Consider the following 23,134-nt stretch of genomic DNA (forward strand, 5'->3'; position numbering starts at 1 on the left):
GATCCCCTCCTCCCTGAACCTCTCTATCCCTTATCCCCTTAAAGAAAAGCAAGTCGAGAGACTGATTGAAGGAAATCAATAGGAACGGGGCTTACAGGTTCAAATGCACCGGAAGCACAAAAGTCGAAGGGCCTCCTAACAGCCTATCACTCTTTGAAAAGTTATTCCAGGCGGTCTATAGTCCGCGAAGATGTCTCCGTAGCGCCTCAAAGCGCTCTTGAAGGAGACCGGCGCTACTTCGAGAGCTTATAGAGGAGAGCATAGTAGCTACGAAATTGTTGAAACCTTATATTTCAGTAACACGACCATTTTAGCCGTTTATCCGATGTAAGACGATGCTAGAATTGGCATTTCAAAAAGTCGCTCCATCCGACCCACTGTGACGGAATATTCTAGAGTGTGTTTCGTGACACGTAATTCAGACGTGTGACTCACTATAATAGAACATTCTAGACTCTGTTTTGATCCTATTCAAGCTTTTGATAACGCAGGCTTTGAGATGTGCTTTCTATACTAGCGTGCCCCTCCTTCCAGATGCTCATCTTAGCAGCTGCTTTGTAAGGGGCAGCTGTTTTAGGCGGGTAGGGCTGGTTCGTGCCACTATGTCATCTGATGTCAATATTGATTTGCCAATTATTACGAAGCTGAACAGGCCCAGTGGAACTTTCAATTAATTAACTCACGTTATTATTAGCCTTGTTGGTTCAATAGATTAGTAATGGATTAGAAAATTTGCTGCTAAACAGGGTAGCACTATTCAAAAAGCGAGGTGATTAGTGTAATGGACTTCCCGGCATTATCTTAACGAAGACTATCCAAAAACCGAGACAATCCCAAACAAACGAGATAATCTCACGGGCGAATTCCACTGGTTTCTACGTACCATTTAGTTTGTACGCACCACTTAGTTTCTGCGTACCACCTAGTTTTTACACACTACCTGTCGTACACACGCTATTGGCTGAAATTAGCGAACCAGTTTATCCTAACGCTAGCTCTATGTAACGGCAGTCGTCACATGATTGTCAGCTGACTGGTTTCACTAACTAGGCTCGGCGTTTCAGCGGTTTCAGTCGTGTCTACTTCTTCCCTCTACACCTCACTCTCTCCTTCCCTTATTAGCTTTGTATTTTAAAAGACATTCGAACTTAGATCTTTGAGCCTCGACCATTGCTTTGTTCCTGCCGTTACACTCTACCGCGCAACCGAACCAGTAAGTGTCATTAATTGAATTATAATTTCTAGTCTTATTTCCTAATACTTATAGGCCTCTAATTTAAGCTTTAACTAGGTTAAAGTAGTAGCGCAAAGAATAGAGGTTTTTAAAGGAATAACCTTTAATTAGATTAGATATAGTAAGTCTTTTAAAGATTATTAGAGCTAAATAACTTAGAAATGCTTTTGAAAGTAAAATATTCTTAGAAAAAAACTAAGTATATTCCCGCTTAGTACCTTAGTATAATAATAGGCTTAAGGTAAATATAAAAGCAGTCTCTATAATTATATAAAGTAATTATATAGTTTAAAAGAAGCTATTAATATTATTAAATTACTATTATTAATAATTTATTTATATTAAGGCATTATTAATATAAATAAGTAATTAATAAAAGAAACTAGTAATATAAAGAAAGTATTAGTACTATTATATTACTAGTATAAATAATTTATTAGTATTAAAAAACTACTAATATAATTAAATTACTAGTATAAATAATTTATTAATAAAGTAAATAATTATTACTTCTATTTTACTTAATATAAATAATAACTAAATAGTTATTATTATTAAAATAATACTTCCTTAAGTTTAAATAATAAATAATTAATCTTTTATACTTCTTTTAAAACGCTTATTTTAATATAATCTTCTTATTATTTTACTTTTATATATAAGTAAAATTAGTAATATTCTTATATAAATAACTCGTAATAAAAGTATTAAAGGAACTTATTATTCTCTTAATATTTACTTGCTTTTTAAGACTAGCTCTTAAGATTTAATTAAAGATTTAATGCCTTATAGTTCTTAAACTTTAAATCTTAAAGCTAGAATTTCTTAATAATAAATAATAGTATTTACTTATATTATATAGTATAATTATTATAAGTACTATAAGATATAAATTAAAATTCACGTAGCTATATTTATAATAACTTGGTTTATAATAATATAATTAATTAAGTTAAGTTCTATTATAAAGAAGCTATTTATATTATCTAATATAAAGCTAGTCTCTTTATATAATTCCACGTAATTTCTCTTTTTCTCTCTTATTACCTTATTTATTCTAATACTAATAGCTCTTCTTTTATAGTAAGAAGCTCTTATATAAGAGTAGCTTTTCTCTTATAAAAAGTATTACTCTTATTTAAAGAGGCTTTTTCTTTAAGAATGCTTTTTTCCCTATCTTTTTTTCTAACTCCCTTATTTCCTCTTTATCTATTTCTTAACTTATATATAAATCTAATTAGTTAATATAAAGGTTTCTAAGGCCTTATTTAGTATAGCTTTTATTATTATATTAATAGAATTATTAAAACTATTAATTTACTAAATCTTAAAGAGTTTATATTATTTATATAATTAATAAAGGACTATAATATTAATTATTAGTTACTTTTTTTTAATTATACCGAGTTTTATAAAATACTTATATAATAAATATAAGTTAGTATAGATAATAATTAGAAGAGTTAATAAATCTAGTTAGTTAGTAATCTTTACTAGGGTTTAGCTAAATATATAAATAAGGTTAGTACTAGTAACTATTTTATATATTTCTAATATAAGTATACGAGTTTAGGGCCGCTTTGCTAAAATTATTGCTAGCGGCCCTATGCAAGCTCCGGGGCTAGTAATAATTTTGCCCTAAACTTGTCCCGAGTAGCTTTAAATAATACTTCTTAGTAATAAACTTATTAAAAGCTTTTAATAAATTATATAAGAAAGAAAATAGCTTATAAATATATAAAATTATTTATAAATAAGCTAAAACTATTTTTTTAATTTATATTTTATATATAATTTCTTTTTAATTATTATTAAAATATTTAATAAAATCTAAATTATAATAAATTTAAATTTAAAATATTATTTTATAATTTATTAAAAGAATTTAAGTTTTAAATTATATAAAAAAATCTTAATATTTTTTAATTATTAAATTTTAATAATATAAGTACTTTTAATAAAAACTAAAATATTAATTTAAATATATATAAATTATTAATAAAATAAAAGTTTATTAAGTTTTATATAAGATTTAAATTATATTTATATAATCTTTTTATTTATTATAATAAACTCTTTATAAATATATAAAAGTATTTTAATTTTAATTAATATATAAATATAAAATTATAAAAAATAAAATACTAATTTTCTTATATAAAAAGTTAAAATTATTATTTAATTTATTTATATATTATTTATTAATATATTAAATAATTTAATTTAAATAAAATTAAGGCTAGTTATATTTAAAGTTATTTAAAGCTTATTTTATAAATAAAAATATTTATATTATTTATATTTATATTAATTAATATTTAAAAGCTTTTATTAAAATATTTAGTCTTTTATCTTATATATTAGATCTAATTTACTTTCTTATTTCGTTCTCGGTATATATTATATATAAAGAACTAGCCAAAGTTTATAAAAGGCTTTTTTTAATTATAAAAGAAATAGTATTACTTTATAGGCTATTTACCGGAGCTATAAAGTATTTCCGGCTCTTTTACGGGCTCTTTTAAGTCTTATTTTCACTTATAAAGCTCTTCTTTTTTACTTATAGGCCTCTTATTACTCGTACTCTTACCCGTAACTCCCTTTTAAACCTTACTCTTATCCGTAAAGCCCTCTCTTTTTTTTTACGGACCCTTTTAAGCCTTACTCCTATATATAAAGCTTTCTCTTTCCTCCTATAGACCCTTCCAAGCCTTACTCTCACTTGCAGAGCTTTCCCTCCCCTCTTATAAGCCCTTTCAAGTCTCACTTCTACTTGCAAAGCTTCCTCTTTCTTCTTATAGGCCCTCCTAAACTTTACTCTTACTTGTAAGGCTTCTACTTATAGAGCTCCTTTTCACTTATAGGCTCTTCCAAGCCTTACTTCTACTTGCAAAGCTCTCTCCTTCTTGTAAGCTCTTTTATATAAGTATATAAGAACCTGTAATTTTTAAAGGCTTATATTTAAATAATTATTAACTTCTAAAGGCTATTTTCTATTATTTTTTATAAGATACCCGTAGCGTTTCCTTGCCCTTGCCTCCCTAAGCTCTTGCTCGCCCGATTCCTTACTACGGGCTTATATATGCCTCTAAAGCTTATCTCTAGTAGGCTTATTCTCAAGTCTTAATATTCTTACTTACTTCTTTCTTTAAATCCTATATTAATGATTTGACTTTTCCTTCCGTTTTCGATATATAGAGTATATAAAGAAATATCCAAATTCAGAAGAAGGTCGTTTTTAATTATAACTAGAGCAGTATTCTAAGAAGAAAGATTAATAAGTATTTACGGACAGGTTTTCCTACTTATGGGCTATAGGCTCGTCTATAAGCTGGCCCGCAGGCATTTCTTCGTCCGTAAATTAATCCACAGATATCTCTTTATTCGCAGGTCCCTTTTCTTTGTCTATAGCTCCCTCTTCTTTGTCCGCAGGTCTCTCTTCTTTGTCTGCAGGTCTCTCTTCTTTGTCCGTAAGTCCTTCTTCTTTATCCGTAAGCCCCTCCTCCCTTTATATCTCCAAATATTAGCTAGCCATAAGCTAGTAATACGTTTCCTATAGCTCTTGCTTATACTCGTACTCGTACTCTTGCTCCCCCCTCTTATACTCGTCCGTAAACTGCCATATATTAGCCCTATTCCTTAGCTCTTTGCAAGCTCTTACCGGATCGTTCTCCTTCCATTGCCTCTCTTGCTTTCTCTCCTACTACTTCTCCTCCTTATGCCACTGCCATTCGTCTTCTTGCAATCGAGCTTAGAGCTTCCTTTCCTTGTCCCAAGCCTGCCATTATACTTTTGCTTTTGTTCGTACCTCCTTTAAGTCTATAGGATCCCATATCCCACGCATTTGTACCTGTAGCTTTGCTCTCTTTACCCATAAGACCCGCCGGTTATACCTTTCTTATATAAACTCGCCCGTAGCCTTACGGTATTAGTTATACTTTCGTATAAGGCAGATTTCGCAAATATAAAGTTAATATCCGTTCTTGTAAAAAGGGAAGCTTGTAATTGGGCGAAAGGACTTGTATCCAGAGTAGTATAGCCAATTTAAAGAAAGAGTATCTATTAGAAAGTCTATAAAAGGGAGCCTGTAAAGCTTATGGAAATGAGCCTATAGAGCTTACGGAGCCAGTAAAGCTTGTGGGAGGAGCTAGAAGTTTTAGTATTCCCATATAGACCCTATTACGTAATAGTGTCCGTTTTTTCCGGAAAATAGCATTAATATAAGAGAGGATTTCTTATTACTTTCTTACTTTTAGTCGAGCTCTAATAAATTAAATTATTATAGAATATAAACTTATTCTCTCTTATATTTGCCTTATTAGTTAGAATAACTTCGAATCTAATATAAGAGCTTAAATCTTTATTATTAGTAAATAAGCCATTAATAAATATATAAAGCTTAGCTATTAAAAAGCTTAATTTAATATATTTAAGGCCTCGATTAAGACTCTTTAATTACTATTCGAGTCTTTTATTTAATACTATAATATTGTCTTAAATTAGCTCTTAGTATTATATAATTACTAATAAGTCAAATATAGCTTTAGATTAATAAATTAATATAATATATACTTTATAGATATATTATTATATATATTTCTATTTAAAGTCTAAGCTACTAGTATTAATAAATTAAATCTTTATATCCTAGCCTTTCTAATATAAACTTAGTATACTTTCTTTAATTAATAGAATATAGCTATTAAACTATAGAGTATTTATACTATTTAGAATTTCTTTTAACTTTATTATAAACTTAGTATTCTTAAGTTCTTTATTCTTAAAAATAGTAAATCTTAAATTTAATAAACTAAAAGTATTATTTATTTATATTATAATAAAATTAAATTTCTCTTTATTAATTAAAATTCAGAAGTAAGAGTTATATATAAAAGAATTTATAGAAAGCTTTTCTCTATAATACTTTAAATATATAATCTACTAATATATTCTAGCTTTTATAATATTATATAATAGCTTTAGTATAACTATAATTATTTTCTTTAGGTATTAGTTCTTAATCTCTTTTAGAAGGCATATAAGAATTTAATATTAAAGAAAAGTTATTAATTAAATATATATTTAGGTAATATCTTAAAGCTAGAAATATATACTTTTATTAAGGAAAGTTAGTATAATTATAATAAGTAACCTTTAACTAGCTCTCTAAATTATTAGTAATTAAGTTAAGACAAACTCTTTACTAGTATTATTATATACTTAAATAACGAGTCGCGACTTTTTATATAATATAGTTATTTACTTTCTTTTAATTTATTATATAATTTATAACTTAAAGATTCTCTAATTTCTATATTTCTACTTATTATATTATATAAAAGTAAATACTTTATATATAACTAGACTATTAATTTCCTTTCTACTAGCTTATTTAAATAGTATTCTAAGTATATTAATTACTTCTTCTTATTAAAGCTTAAGAAATAGATTAAAATTAGCTTTTTCTTTAGTTATAAGAAATATAGTATTTTTCTTTAATTAATAATATTCTTACTTTTATATAACTATTTCTAGTATTATAATAATTATTATATTATATAATATATTTTAATAATTAATAGTTATATAAGTCGATTTATTAGTATAATATAGTTTTATAATTATTATTTAAAAGTTTATTAGTTTATATAGTATTTGAATTATATATATCTTTTTACTTATTATAATTAGCTTATATAGCCTATTCTAATTACTTTTCTTATAATATACTAGAATATTAAATTATAAGAGATTATATATCTTATTTATATTTGAACTATTTTATATTAATAAAGTATTATTAATAGCTTTTACTATTATTTATAATATTATATCTTTATTAGTTAATAATAGTTTAGTATTTAAAATCTTATATATATAATATAAAGGGCTATAATATTATTTAATTTTCTTAATATTATTATAAGCCTTAATAAATATCTCTTTATTCTCGATATTTAAACTTAAAGTATATTACTTAAATTCTTCTAATATAAAATTCTTTCTAGTATTACTAACTATAGTATTAAATAGTTTCTAATATATATTAATCTAGTAAATTCTTAGTATTTTCTAAATTGTTTCTATATTTATATTATATAAAAACCTAATAGTTTAGAATACTATAGCCTTATTAACTATATAAAGAACTAGCTTATTTTTAAAATATATTATATCTATAATAATATAATAATTAAATTCGTAGTTATTCTTTAGTATAAATTTAAATTAACTAGATATCTTTTTATATAACTAATATTAGTAATAGTATTTTATAAGTTATTTAATTATTTATTACTTAATATTATTATAGCTTACTTTCTATAAAATTTAAGTTAGATATTATATAGATAAGTAACTAAATTATTAATAAAGTTAATATAATTCTATTTTTATAAAATAATTTTATATAATTATTTCTTTTTTATATTAGAATAGTATTTATAGATATTTCTATTTTTATATAATAAGAATAATATTATTTCTTTAAACTAGCTTATTTATTAAGTTATTAGGTCTTACTTTTAATTTATTTATATCTTAAATATAAAATAAGAATAATATATTTACTAATATAATATAAAATATAATTATCTTAATAAATATATTAACTTTAATTATTTCTTAGAAAATAACTTCTCTTTTACTAAATTTAATCTTATACTAGCCTATTATACTTATATTGAGTTAGAATAATAGAATTAGCTTTTTAAGAGCTAAGAATTAAAGTTCTTCTATTATTAATAAGCTTAATATATTACTATTAAATATAATACTTTAAAAGTTTTCTAATAAATATTAATTAAATATAAATATAGAATATAAATCTATTATAGTTTCTAATTTACTAAAGATATCTATTCTTATAATTATATAAAAGGCTATTTAATTATTTAGAATTTCTATTATTTCTTAATTATTAATTTCTCTAAGCTCTATTATATAATTATTAAAATCGAGTTACTATTTACTATTTTTCTAATCTATAATAAGCTATTTATTAATACTAGATATATTATTAGTTAATCTTTTAACTTCTTTTATTTCTATAAGAAAGCTCTAATAATAAATATAAAAGAGATTCGGATTTTAAGAATACTACTTAAATTTCTTATATATTTATTAATACTTCTTAGTAATATATTTTATTAACTAATAGCCTATTTAATTATATATATAATATCTCTAATAATATATATTATTATTTCTATTATTATTTTAAAACTATTTTAAGCTATTATTATAATAGCTCTAGCTATAAAAATAAGAAAAACTATAACTTTTGCTTTAATAATTACTATAGCTTCTATATATATAATTAGTTTATTAGGCCTTATTATTTTCTTATTTCTAAATAGCTATAGAAAACTATTATAATTATTAAGCTTCTTAGTTTTATATAGCTATTTCTATTATAGAATATAGCTATTATAGATATAATATTTAAGGCTTAGAAAGTAAAATAAAAGGTTTTTTATAAAAATAATTTAAAGCTAAGAAAATAAAAACTAGAATATAAGAAATTATAGAAATATATATATATCTTATAATATACTAATTTATATAAAGCTTAGCTTTCTAAATTTCCCTAGATATACTTTATTTAGATTCCCTTAATAAAGTAGTTATATTATATAATAGTATGAAATATATAAAATATAGTTAAATAACTAGATAGAATATTATTATAATTACTTTTTTCTTTAGAATAGGCTTGCTTTTAAGTTTAGAAAAAGCTATTATCTCTATTATTTTTAGTATTTTCAGTGTTTTTTATAATATATACATATATATATTATAATTATAAATATATCTAAGATTATATAACTTATAAAAATATATTATTATTTTTATATAATTATAGTTAAATATTATTACTTATATAATCTAGCTAATATATGAGGTTATATAAGAGTTCTAATAGTTTAGTATTATTATAGTAGAGATTTAGTAAATATAAAATTAATTAAATATTTATATATAATTTCTTAGCTTTTTATTTTCTTTAGTATTTAGTATTCTACTTTTTTAATAAAAGGAAATCTTAAATAACTTAATATATACTTTATTTATATAATATCTTCTTAATTTATATGTATACTTATTTAATTTATTATTATATATTATATTTCTATAATTCCCTCTTTATTAGTAAATAATATAGAAATAATTTTAATATAAATTAACTTTTTTTTATAGAAGTAAACTAATAGTTTTTTAATATAATAAATATAATAAACCCTAAGAAAAAGAAAAACTAATAAAAGATAGGAAATTTAATATAGAAAATAGTAAGTATTACTAGAGACTCTAAGAAATATAGAGATTATAAAAAAGAGAATAAAAGAAGTATTAAAGTAAAAACCAGAGCTTATAAAACTAATATAAAGAAACCGAGATAGTTAATATAATATTATAGAAATAGTATCTTAGAACTAATATTTAATAGCTAGAATAATATTATTATAGGATCTAAGACTATAACTAAAATAACTAAACTATTACTTTAGAAAAATCAGAAACTAGCTAAGCTTGAGAAGCTTTTTAAATATATAATATATAAACTAATATAGTTACTATTAGTTATACTAGTAATATTAGTAAAAGTAGTTAGAAGAATTACTAAGATACTTAACTACTTAACTCGAAAATTCTTATTAAGCTTAGCTTAAAAAGAAATAAATATAATAATTTCCTAAAGAAAAAGAAATTTAGTACTTTAATTTATAGATAACTTATTTAAAGATAAATAGAAAACTAAACTCTTATATTTAAGACTATTAGAAAGAAAATCACGAAAATACAAATACTTTTCTAATATTACTAATTAAAAAGAATAAGAACGTATTAGATTACTAGTTAAGAAAAAATAACTCTAATTTATAGAAAATATATCTAAACTAAACTCTTCTTTATTTATAACTACTTTTAATAATACCCTAAATAATACTTTATCTTATATTAGAATTCCCTTTAAAGAAATACTAATATATATATTATTAAATCTAATTATACTATTTATAATATTAAGTACTATTTTATTTTATTTCTCGTTATTTATATTAGATTTAGAAAGTATTCTAATCTTTACTAGATTTAATATAACTAACTTCCTTAATTACTATATAGATTTATATAATATCTATTTTATTAATAATAAGAATACTAAGCTATTTAGATATTATAATACTATTTATAAAGAGATTATTAAGTTATTAACTAAATTTAGTAAAAAAGATAAGATATAGGAAAATCTTATAGATATATTAAAGGCTAAGTTCTAGTTCAAAAAAAGCTATTAATTAATCTATTCTATAAGTTTTCTTTCTAAGTTTATTAAGATTAATTAAAATAGCTAAAGTATTAAAAACTACTATTATTAGTATATATTTATCTCTATTATATTAGTAGAAAAAAAGGTTCTTTCTAAAATTAACTAAGGCTGCCTTTTCTTTTTAGAACTTCTATAGAAATATTAAGAGAAAATCCTTACTTAATACTATATTAATAATCTAAAGCTAGAAACTTATATAAAGTTTAAGAACTTCTATAAGTTAACTAGACTAATAAGATACTAGAATTATAAAAGGAACTTATAGTAAAATATAAGTAGAGTATTAAAAACCTAGTATAAGAATATAAATATTTTATTAAAGTACCTAAAGGTACTAAAAAACTCGCTTCTATAGTAATAGCTAGATTATTTCTTATTAAGAGAGCTTAGATTAATATCTTAATAAAAGAAATAATTAATCTAAAAACCTATCTTAATAAGTTAATAAATTAAAGAAATAATAACAGGTCTTTAATATAGCCTTATCTAGTTAATTTAAAGCTATAATTCTTATAAAACTATATATATCTTTAATATTAACTCTCTTTTACTAATATCTATAATATTTAATATTAATAGGCTTAACTATCCCTTAATAGGTCTATCTCTTTAAGCTCTATCTAGATAAGAACTAAATTAATAATTCTTAAATACTATTTAAAAAACAGCCTTTAGTTAAAAAGTAATTATACTTAATTCTATTATTTCTAAACTAACTACTATTTTACTAGATTAGACTATTAGTATTATAATGGGGATTTTATCCCCTGGTCACGTGGTTCTGTCATGTAACCTCCGGATATCCGTATAGTCCGCAGTCCGCTTATATTACCCCTCTCTCCTTCTTAGTTCTTAGAAATTAATTAACCTTCACTCTCTAATTTTACGTCTCACTCGTATGCTATGATCCCACGCTGTGGAAGCCTATTCTACTATCTATATTACTACTTGTTTTATATCCCTATTATAGTGGCGACCCAGGGAAGATTATGTTCTGGAGCTCTATTATTATATATCTCACTTGCAGTGTGGGATTATAATCATATTTAAGCTTTAATTGCATTATTTATATGACGATAATAACCTCTCCTGTTTGGTTCAATACTTTCTCTTTTACTTACTTTTACGACTACTATTAAGCGTACCGAGTTTTAGCTCATTCCACGGACGCCGCAATCTCGTCTTCTTTATTTTCTCTTCTACCAAGCTTTTAGCATTATAATTCAGGCTCCAGTTCCATTAACTCGTACGACAACGAGGTCCTTTCTTAGCTCAAGGCTCTCCTCTTACGGCTGGATTACGACTGCTTTGCACTCGCTTCGGTTTCCGCTAATTCTACGGATACCGCAATCTCGTCTTCTACTTCTCTGTTCTCTCTTGCCAAGCTTTATAATTCAGGCTTTAATTACGTCATTTGTATGACAGTAATGACGTCCCTGTTTGGTTCAAGACTCCCTCTTTTACTTACCTTTACGACTACCTGCAAGCGTACCGCATTTTCCGCTAATTCTACGGACGCCGTAATCTCGTCTTCTACTTCTCTATTCTCTCTTGCTAGATATCACTCTCAGGCTTTAATTGCGTTATTCGTACGACGACGGTAACCTTTCCTGTTTAGTTCAAGACTCTCTCTTTTACTTACTTTTATGACTATATTCAAGCGTACCGAGCTTTAGCTTTATAATTTAGCCCTAATTATATTAATTTCGTACGACGATATCCTTAGTTTAAGGCTCTCTTCTTATGACTGAATTTCAATTGCTTTATAACTGCTTTGCATTCGCTTCGATTTCTAATTTTACTGGCTATATAGTCTTCTCTTTACTTCTCTATTCTTTGCCAAGCTTTTAGCTTTAGGATTTAGCCCCAATTGCATTAATTCGTATAATAATAATATCCTTTATTAGTTTAAGACTATCTTCTTATGGCTTGATTATGACTACTTTGTACTTGCATTAATTTCTATTAATTCTACCGATTACGCAATGGCTACTTCTGTCGACTTCGGCTCTTCTCCTTTATTTATGAAGCTAGATGCTTTATAGCTCTCTTATACTTACTTTTAGTATATTGACGAGCTCGTATAATATAGAGATTCTTCCGACTCCGATATCCAAAGCTTGCTTTCTTATTATAAAGAGCTGCTCTGGCAAGAGCTCAATTATATATGCCTTGGGATTATATCTTTTATGACTCTTTCCCTTCCTTTGTATCTCTTTCCTAATTGGCCGCATAATATTAAAAGCCCTCCTTTACCTTCGCCTTTAGCTTCTCTTGCTATGCAATTACAAGAGTACGAATCTCCATTCCAGGCGGACGAAGACGACGAGATGCCGGTATGGGTTAGTCAAGTAGTGGCATATATGGTACGCAAAGCTGGGGCTATATAGTGGGCATGAATGGATTTAATTCCGTATAATTTCGACGATTTTCGATACTTCTTTACCTCCCTCTTATTTGATTCCAAGTCTAGTAATTTCTGTGGTTGCAATAGTAGTTATAGTGGTTTCTGGCACACACTTCACTTTATGCTTCCCTCTTTGATTTACGGTTCCCTCTTCCGATTTTCGAACCTCCCCTTACCTCCTTTAAGACTAGTAATGCCTGTATTACGGCGGTAATAGCAGAGGTACTGGCACATATTTCGTACGATTTTAGGTGCTCTTAGTAAGTGCTTTACGTGGTGCTTTGGGCACGATTTGTATGATACGAAATGGTATATTTCCTTATGCTTTGGGTACGATTTAGTATTAAAGAGTGTCTCCTTATACTTTGGGTACGTTTAGTATTAATGAGTATTTCCTTATACTTTGGGTACGTTTAGCGTTAAAGAGAGAGTTTCCTTGTGTTTCGGGCACGATTTAGTATTAAAAGAGAGTGTTTCCTTATACTTTGGGTGCGTTTAGTATTAATGAGTATCTCCTTGTGCTTTGGGCACGTTTAGTGTTAAAAGAGAGAGTATTTCCTTGTACTTTGGGTATGTTTAGTGTTAAAGAGAGTATTTCCTTGTGCTTTGGGCACGATTTAGTATTAAAGAGTATTTCCTTATACTTTGGGTACGTTTAGTATTAAAGAGAGAGTTTCCTTGTGCTTTGGGCACGTTTAGTATTAAAGAGAGAGTGTATCTACTAGTGCTCCGGTATGATTCGTATAATGCGGCAGAGAGAGTATTTCCTTGTGCTTTGGGTATATTTAGTATTAAAGAGAGAGTGTTTTTTCTTGTACTTTGGGTATATTTAGTGTCAAAGAGTGTTTCCTTGTGCTCTGGGCACGTTTAGTATTAAAGAGAGAGAGTGCGTGTCTACTAGTGCTTTGGTGTAATTCGTATAATATGATAGAGAGAGAGAGAGAGCTTTTCCTTATGCTTTGGGCACGATTTAGTATTAAAGAGTATCTCCTTATACTTTGGGTATATTTAGTATTAAAGCGAGTGTTTCCTTATACCTTGGGTATGTTTAGTGTCAAAGAGAGTCTACGGGTGCTTTGGGCACGGTTCGTATGATTTGTATGGTTCGTATAATGCGAAAATGGAGTGTTTACTAGTGCTTGAGTAACGAATTGGGTATGGGAATACAGTGGTTTGAAGTCAGGGCATATATAAGGCAAAGCATATGATAGGTTTTCGATTATTATATTACTTTACGGGTGGTTTTTGGCTCTTGTTCTTGCGAATATGCTCAGGGGACGAGCACTTGTGGGTGGGGGAAGTATGTGGTGGGGATTTTATCCCCTGGTCACGTGGTTCTGTCATGTGACCTCCGGACATCCGTATAGTCCGCAGTCCGCTTATATTACCCCTCTTTCCTTCTTAGTTCTTAGAAATCAATTAACCTTTACTCTCTAATTTTACGTCTCACTCGTACGCTGTAATCCCATGCTATGGAAGCCCATTCTACTATCTATATTACTACTTGTTTTATATCCCTATTATAGTATCTTTGGAACTAGTATAAATTATAGTTTATTTCCTAAAGGCTTTATTTCTTTAGAAACCTTAAGTATAAATACTATAATAATTAAGAAAAGAAGAGCTAAGTTTATAAGTTTTAGTAATTTATTAAGAATAACTAAGACTTAACTAGATAAAGAGAGTTACTATAATACTATTTACTATAGTATAAAAGTATCTAGTATTTAAGAATCTAGAACTATAATTAGTAATAATAAAAATAATATAGTCTTACTAAAAAATAATATCCCTTCGTCTGTCGGAAACTGTCCAGTGCTAGCAGGGGGGGGGTGTGGCTATATATAAGCCCCACCTTGCTTTGTTATACTTTAAGAGGCTTGTATACAGCCACACCCCCCCTACTAGTACTGGACAGTTTCCGACAGACGAAGGGATAAATATTAAGGAAATTATAAATAAAGAAATAACTAAAGCTCTAATTAATTAAGTACTTCTAAAAAAAAGAAAGTATCCTTAGTATATAGATAAATACAAGACTTCGGAAAAAGCTAAAGCTATTCTTTAATAACTAATAAATAACTATATTAATATATATCTAGAAAATCTCTTTTCCTTACTAGATATCTCTCTTATTTAGATTTTTAATTAAAGGCGTTCTTTTATACCTTAAACTAAAGGTAATAATTATTAAGTTAGGAATAAGATTACTAGAATATAAAGACTATAAAATATATAAGATATATAAGTAATAGATAGTTTTTCTAATACTATTACTACTTTTAGACTCTATATATATATTACTCTTAAAAAGAGTTAAGAAGTCGAAGTAATATCTCTTTATACTATTACTCTAAATACTTCGAATATTTCTAGTCTAGCTATATATATACTAAAGATAGAGGTTATTATTTATAATAAAATACACGTTTATATAATACTTAATAATAAGGCTAAAATTAATATAATATCTAAGAAGCTAGTTAATAAGAGTAATCTAGCTATTAAAACTAAAAGAAATCTCGTTTTCTAAAGTATTAGTTCTAGTAAAGTATTCTTTCTTAGTACTTACTAATATATTAAAGTTATTATTAGAGAATTAATTAATTTCGTAAACTTTCTAGTTATTAATAATAGAATTACTAATCTCCTTTTAGGTATATACTACTTTATTAAAACCAAGTTAATATTCCTCTATAAACTAGATAAAGTAGTTAGAACTAAACTAAGAAATAGTAACCGTAAATAAATAGTAATAGTAAATATTACTAGTAATTTAATTCTAGTAAAAGGCAATGAGTTAGAAAACTAAAAGCTAGTATAAGAACTAGATAGTATACTAGTAAGAGAAAAAGAAAGAAAAAGAAAGTTCTAAGATCTAGAAACCTATATAATTCTATTATAGAAAGTAGTTTAAATAGTAATCTTAAGCTAAACTTAAGAAGAAATTCGGAGAATAGAAATCCTGAACTTAATATTAATATTTATATTATTTAAATCCCTTATTCTTTTAAAGAAGATTCTTTTATTTTTCTATTTAATAAAGTTAAGAAGAACTAAAAGAGACCTTTAGCTTTAATATTCTTTATACTAATATTAAAGAATAGTACTCTATAATAATTAATTTAAATTAAAACATTATATAAGCAAAAGATAAATAAAATATATCTAATAAATCTAGAAATATTAATAAGAAAAGCTCTATTTAGTAATAATAATTAGTTTTAGAAAGCACGTTTAGAAAAACTAGCTCTAAATTATATTAGAAAATACAGAGACCTAAATAAATTAGTTAGATGCTTTTCTAATCTCTCTTCTAGCTCCTATTTAATAAAGAAATAAGTAGAATAGTTAATTATTAGAGATAAGTTAACTCTAGAAGAGAGAGAACTTTTAATAGAGGTTCTTATAAATTAAGAGGAGGCTCTTACCTTTAATTAGATATATTACGGGATAATTTAACTAGAAGTTACTTTACTCTAGAAAAACCAACACAACTAGCATTCCACGATATTACGTGACGGTGCTACGCGTTACTGGTGAACCGACAGTATATTTGTTTATTAATTTGAAGGGTAAATGTGGCCCGTGCACGCTAAAATTGGCAAGCGAACCGCCCACTTAACGGATAGGTCGCTCCATACTCAATCCTTGTTCCATATAATACGCTAAACCAGTCCACTCCCAAGGCTGCCACGTGTCTTTCACCTACGTGATCTTATCTCCATCCTTCTGGGACTCCAGAAAGCTTATGTCCAAAACTTTCCATCTCCCCGCCAAGTTGCGGCTGTACAGCTCTGCTGTCCGTCTTCCGCCACCAACATTCAAACTCGTTCATCTCTGAGCGCGCCAGCTGTGAGAGACTGTGAAATTGTTCGATACAAGCAGCCTACTCTGTTCGTTACTAGTATGCGCCTTCTGAAGCTTAACGACAATGGCGAGCTGAGCCTGGTCAAGCGAACCGGTGATCAGGCCCAGAAGTACGCCATCCTTTCCCACACATGGGGACCGGATGGCGACGAGGTCAGCTATGAAGACCTGATCAACGGCACAGGCAAAAACAAACCTGGCTTGGACAAGCTCCGTTTTTGTGCGAAGCAAGCAGATCTGGATGGGCTGAATTATGTCTGGATTGATACTTGTTGTATCAATAAGGCGGATTTTACCGAACTTTCAGGAGCCATCAACTCCATGTTTCGTTGGTACCAGGAAGCCGTTCTATGCTATGTATATCTTTCCGACGTTCCTGATCCCGAGGATCACTCATCTACCGTGGAATCCTTTTCTGCCAGCAGATGGTTTAAGCGGGGTTGGACACTTCAAGAACTAATAGCGCCCTCAAAAGTACATTTTTTTTCACACAAAGGCCAGTTCTTAGGGAGCAAAGTCTCTAGAGCGCAAGATATCCATCATATTACCGGAATTCCTCTCAAAATCCTTCAAGGAGAGTCTCTAGCTCAATTTTCCATCGATGAGCGATTTTCGTGGGCGCAAACCCGTCAGACAACAGTTGAAGAAGATACTGCGTACTGCCTCTTGGGCATTTTCGATATCCATATGACACTCATTTACGGCGAGGGGCGGCGTAAGGCACTAGATAGGCTCCAGAGAAAAATACGCAAGTCGAATGGAATCCCCGGTACCGCCATGTGGACCCACCTTGAGGACAACAAGAAGGCCAAAATTCTAATGTGGACATCAACGGTGCCGTTCAAGGATAACCACGAATTAGCTTACAGAGAACATGTTTCTGGCACTGGCGACTGGATTTTTCGGAACAGCAGCTACATTTCCTGGTATCGGGGGAGCTCCGGACAAATTCTGTGGATACATGGAAATGGTAAGCAAAGAATCAATGGTTTTATCCAACCATGGTATTTAATCCCAGTGTAGTTGGCGCGGGTAAGACGAAGCTGGTCGCTCATGTCATAGCCTCATTCTTGAAAGGACCCCTGCAAGTGGACGAGGCTCTCGCTTTCTTCTACTGCAACCGTAACGAAGATGCTCGGCGCAACGTAGCTAGTGTCCTTCGAAGTTTTGTGAAACAGCTCTCCATTTCCAGCAACAATACGTACTTGCATGGCGCCCTGGCCGAGATATATGCAGAGAAGCATCGCTCCGGGTTCTCTTCTGCAGAATTGTCAAATGAAGAAGCAGACACTCTTCTCCGACTAATCATGCAATCCTACAAGACCGTCACCTTCATTATTGACGCACTAGATGAGTGTGATAAGTCTTCAAGGGCGGTTCTGATAGAACGGCTCAACAGTCTCGTTCACAATATACCAAATTTGAGAATTCTGATCTCAAGCCGATGGGACGCTGAAATCGAGCGCAAACTGTCTGAGTCAAAGGCAGTACTGGAAGTCAATACGACTAAAAATCAGGATGACATCAAGAAATTTGTACTGGCGAGACTCGATGAAGACGCCGCGGACCGAGCTAGACCTCTCTCAGACCAGCTGCGAAGCAACATTGTCGAGACTCTTTTCCAAAAGAGTGATGGAATGCAAGTACATCCTGGTTTTATTATAAATACTCGCAGTTTTATGTCTCAGTTTATACTGATAATTGAATTTAGGTTTCAGTGGGCATCGCTTCAAATCTCCCAACTTCTTGAGCTTGAGAGAGAGCGAGACATTCGGTCTAGCCTCGGATCGCTCCCCCAAGGACTTGCTGCGACGTACGACGAGATTTACACAAGACTACAATGCCAGAAAGGAAGCAAGCCAATAGTTGCCAGACGCACTCTTCAGTGGATCTTCTCCTCTCACATTCCTCTCACGTCTGATCATATGCTCGCTGCTGTGTGTCAGGGATTTGATGACCAGGAGCCTCAGCAAGTCGACGTAACTGTTGATTTCGTACTTAGCTCATGTTCGAACCTCGTCGTCCTGGATCAAACTAATGTTTTCCGTCTATCACATCTCTCTGTGCGCGAATACTTCGAGGGAAATCATCAAGAATTGATACTAGACGGCATTTGTTTAACAGCCTACGTTTGTCTACGTCTACTCATACATCCGAACACTCGAAATGTCCCGCCGCCAGATCTTACAGAGCATAAATCTTCCAAGATTGTGTTGAGTCAGGGCTCTGCAACCACGGTTCTGAATCCACTGATCTACTATGCACAACATTTCTGGCCAAATCATTGCCGTGCAATGGACGATACGGAGGATCCCACCTTCTTGGCTTTGCAAATGGAGTTTATAGGCTCTTTGGAAGATACCGGACCAGCCTACAGAGAGTGGCACCATGCGATAAAGTATCGTCGGACGCCTGTAGCCTTCCTGGGGGCAACGTCTACGAATCATGTATTCAATTTGGAACCTATTCATTTGGCCCTACTACCGATTTGTGCCTTTGGTTTACGGAAGGTCCTTCAAGAATTTGATTCTAAGTCCGCTATCAACGTAAAACTCACAACCCGAGAGGGGTTACCCTTATTGTCTCTAGCGGCAAAGCATGGCCATTGGAAAATTGCGAAACTACTCCTGGATCGCGGCGCTAATGTAAATACATTGGGCGCGGGCAGAAGCGCGCTAGCCATGGCAGCCGAAGGAGGCAACGAGTCGACAATTCGGCTATTGCTAGATCATGACGCCGATGTTAATGCGAAACTTGACGGCGTCTACAACAGTGCTCTTTCAACAGCAACGTCATTCAACAGAGAATCTGTCGTGCGCCTGCTGCTGGAGCATGGCGCTGACGTCAACATGGTTGGCGGCGTCGATGGGAGCGCCCTGGCGACAGTAATGTTAAATCGCAGGGAGTCGACCGCCAAAGTGTTGTTAGAGTATGGAGCGGACGTGAACGCGCAGTTATTTGGCGGCTTCGGAGAACACGGGAGTGCGCTAGCGGCAGCAGCGAAAGCGGGAAATGAGTGGGGCGTCCTGTTATTGCTTGAACACGGTGTTGATGTAAATGCATCGCTCTATGGTACCTATGGGAGCGCATTAGCCGCGTCAGTGGCAGCACTATCAAACTGCGATTGGCTAAACCTCATGGAGCCAGAGGAGAGACTGGACAGTGAAGACTTGCGGGTCGCGATGTTGCTGCTTGAGCATGGTGCGAACGTCAATGCCTATATTGGAGGTTCGCACGGAAGTGCATTGGCAGCAGCGGCGTCTGGCAAGGGAAATGGAAGTGAGATTGTTGTTCGGATGCTGCTTGAGCAAGGAGCAGACGTCAATGCAAAGCTCAGTGGCGACTATGGAAGTGCCCTAGCAGCAGCAGTGTCTAGGAAAGGCAGTGGGCCGGTCGTCTGTCTATTGCTAGATCAGGGCGCGGATGTCCACACGCAACTGAGCGGCTCCTATGGGAGCGCGCTAGCGGCTGCGGCTGCTTCAGAAGGGGAAGAGTCAGTGATTCGGCTGCTATTGAAGCATGGCGCGGACCCGAACATGCAGCTCAGTAGTAAATATGGGAGTGCTCTGGCAGCGGCAGCGGCTAGTAAGCGGGAAGACAGTGAAGCAATCGTCCGGCTTCTACTAGAGCACGGCGCGGACCCGAACATGCAGCTCAGTAGTAAATATGGGAGTGCTCTGGCAGCGGCAGCGGCTAGTAAGCGGGAAGACAGTGAAGCAATCGTCCGGCTTCTACTAGAGCACGGCGCAATAGCCAACGCACAGCTTGGCGGTGATTATGGGAGTGCACTTACAGCGGCAGCGTCGAAAGGCAACGAATCGATCGTTCGGCTGCTGTTAAAGTATGGCGCGGACGTCAATGCCCATGCTGGAGATGTTGAAGGAAGCGCACTGATGGCGGCAGTGGCAGGGAGATGGAAGGACAGGGAAGGAATTATCCGGCTGCTTCTTGAACATGGGGCGGATGTCAATGCACAACTAAGCAGTCAGAGTGGGAGCACCTTGCGTTGGAGAGCCTGGGTTGGGAGCGCCTACCTTGGGAGCGCCTTGGCTGCGGCTGCAGGGTGCCGTAAGGAATCAATCGTCCGGCTTCTGTTAGAGAATGGTGCAAAAATCAACAATAAGCTCGACGGTCTCTATGGAAGCGCCCTGGCAGCAGCAGCGGAGGGCGGGAACATGAAGGTAGTAAGGTTATTACTTGAGCGCGGTGCAGAGGTCAACGCACAACTCAGCGGAGATTATGGAAGTGCCTTGGCGGCAGGTGCGGGGAGTTGGGTTGGCTCAGATTCGGGAAGAGAAAATGAACGGAATAAGTTAGTCGCCCAACTGCTGATTGAGCACGGCGCAGACGTCAACGCGCAACTCAGCGGCGAGTATGGGAGCGCCCTGGCGGCGGCGGCACACAGCGGCAGTGAACGAGCAGTTCAGCTGCTTATTGAGCATGGTGCAGATGTCAACGCGCAACTTAGCGGCGAGTATGGGAGCGCCCTAGCGGCCGGAGCGTGGAGAGGCTGTGAACGGACGGTGCGGCTTCTACTAGAGAACGGCGCAGATATTAACGCACAGCTTAGCGGCTCCTACGGAAGCGCTTTAGGGGCAGCGGCAGCGGGACCGTACAACCCAAAGAAGATAATTGTGCTGTTACTCGAACGTGGTGCCGATGTTAATGCCCGGCTAGATGGCACTTACGGGAGCGCATTAGCGACAGCGGCATCGTGCGAATACGATGACCAGAGTGACCTCGACTCGGTTGTCCGGTTACTACTGGAATACGGTGCAGACGTCAATACTCCACTCCAAGGGGACTACGGGAGCGCATTGGCAGCGGCCGCTGCGAATAGGCATCTACAAAGCGAAACGGCTGTCCGGCTGATGCTTGATCACGGCGCGGATGTTAACAAATCGCTTAGCGGCAAATATGGGAGCGCCTTGGCCGCCGCCGCTGCTGAAACGAGGAATTGGCCATATAGTAAACCGGTCGTTAAATTGCTGCTGGAGCACGGCGCAGACGTCAATTCGCGGCTTTGCGGCAACTACGGGAGCGCTCTAGCGGCAGCGGCAGCTGCGGACGACTGGGGTCGTAACAAATCAACCGTGCAACTCTTACTTGAGCATGGGGCGGACGTCAACATGATGCTCAGTGGTAATTATGGGAATGCACTGACGGCAGCATTGGTCATGAGAGGTAGCGAGCCAATTGTTCGACTATTGTTAGAGCATGGTGCGATCGTCAACGAGAGTGTTCTTGCTGCTGCAAGCAAGAACGAAGACTCTAGGATCATTCCGCTGCTGGATTCGTACTCGAAGTTGCAACGAAATGGTTAGACGAGCTAGAGCTCTATCTTCCGTTTCATCAGGACCTAAATTAGGGGGATGGTTCAGTAATCATGAAGTAGCACCAGGTAGTGATATAGCACGAGCAAACAAGTTTTGTCGTTAAGTTAACCGACATGCGAGCTGCGCACCTGTTAGGGTCCTCCATATGGGGTGAGATACTTAGCTTGGCAGTTCACTCAGCTAATATGCGCTGGCGTTGAGGACGGCGGCCAGACGTGGCATGCTGAGGTACTCCCTTCCCCTTCCCCTATCCCTCCCCTCCAGTACAAACCAAACCAAACCAAACCAAAACACTCGCTCTGAGATACAACAGTCAAGCCAGAAATGGCCTACAACCCAGCCAAAATCCACAAAGTCGACCACCAGGCAAATACCTCAAGTTCTCCGGCCGCGGGCCTACGCACCCCTTGCCCGCAACGTCAGATGGTATTCAGTCGATGGCTAGCCATGTGATATGGGCCATTTCAAAGAGCATTCCAACAACAGATTACCTGCGAGTTGCTGTGCTTAATAATAAAGGACTTGTCAAGATTAATTCGAGGTAAGCCAAATCCGCCTTCCCCTGCTTGAAACATTCTCTAATACTCTATAAACTTAATTTTATTAGAGACATCGCTAATTCCAAGCACTATTTCGCTATAGGGAATATTATAGCCTAGTTAGGAATTAAGCGCTATAATATAGTAATAGTAATAAGTTATAATATCGCTTTTAATATCTACTAGCAAATACTCGAATTATAGTTTAGTTATATACTGGAATTTATTAAGTTTCCTGAAGTTCTATTTATAATTATATTAGTAATTATAAAGAAGGCTATTATTTATAATTCGAGAAAAGAAATATAATTCGGGACTAAAGTAATAAAGAATTTCTTTAAAAATAACTTAAAACTAAAAAGTATAAATTTATTCTTAAGAATTTTCTATTAACTTCTAATATCTCTTCTAATA

General features: G+C 32.5%; 4 protein-coding genes across 4 annotated transcripts; 3 read left to right on the forward strand and 1 right to left on the reverse strand.

The window, feature by feature from the left end:
• Positions 1–5,497: 5,497 nt before the first annotated feature.
• On the reverse strand, positions 5,498–5,689 carry K444DRAFT_531059 (uncharacterized protein; the record flags this gene model as incomplete). Its single annotated transcript, XM_024874952.1, has 1 exon — positions 5,498–5,689. A coding segment is annotated over one exon (192 nt), but the record flags the coding sequence as incomplete, so codon positions are not given.
• Positions 5,690–16,884: 11,195 nt separating this feature from the next.
• Positions 16,885–17,598, forward strand: K444DRAFT_489428 (uncharacterized protein; the record flags this gene model as incomplete). Its single annotated transcript, XM_024873186.1, has 1 exon — positions 16,885–17,598. A coding segment is annotated over one exon (714 nt), but the record flags the coding sequence as incomplete, so codon positions are not given.
• A 24-nt stretch (positions 17,599–17,622) lies between these two features.
• K444DRAFT_531396 (uncharacterized protein) lies at positions 17,623–18,926 on the forward strand (the record flags this gene model as incomplete). The annotated part of the gene is made up of 3 exons (XM_024874978.1): positions 17,623–17,815; positions 17,869–18,488; positions 18,564–18,926. Coding segments are annotated over 3 exons (1,176 nt in total), but the record flags the coding sequence as incomplete, so codon positions are not given.
• A 1,566-nt stretch (positions 18,927–20,492) lies between these two features.
• Positions 20,493–21,452, forward strand: K444DRAFT_530464 (ankyrin; the record flags this gene model as incomplete). The annotated part of the gene is made up of 2 exons (XM_024874905.1): positions 20,493–20,720; positions 21,219–21,452. Coding segments are annotated over 2 exons (462 nt in total), but the record flags the coding sequence as incomplete, so codon positions are not given.
• Between the last annotated feature and the right edge of the window lie 1,682 nt (positions 21,453–23,134).

This window comes from Hyaloscypha bicolor (genome assembly GCF_002865645.1).
Source record: "Hyaloscypha bicolor E unplaced genomic scaffold K444scaffold_87, whole genome shotgun sequence".
NCBI lineage: Eukaryota > Fungi > Ascomycota > Leotiomycetes > Helotiales > Hyaloscyphaceae > Hyaloscypha > Hyaloscypha bicolor.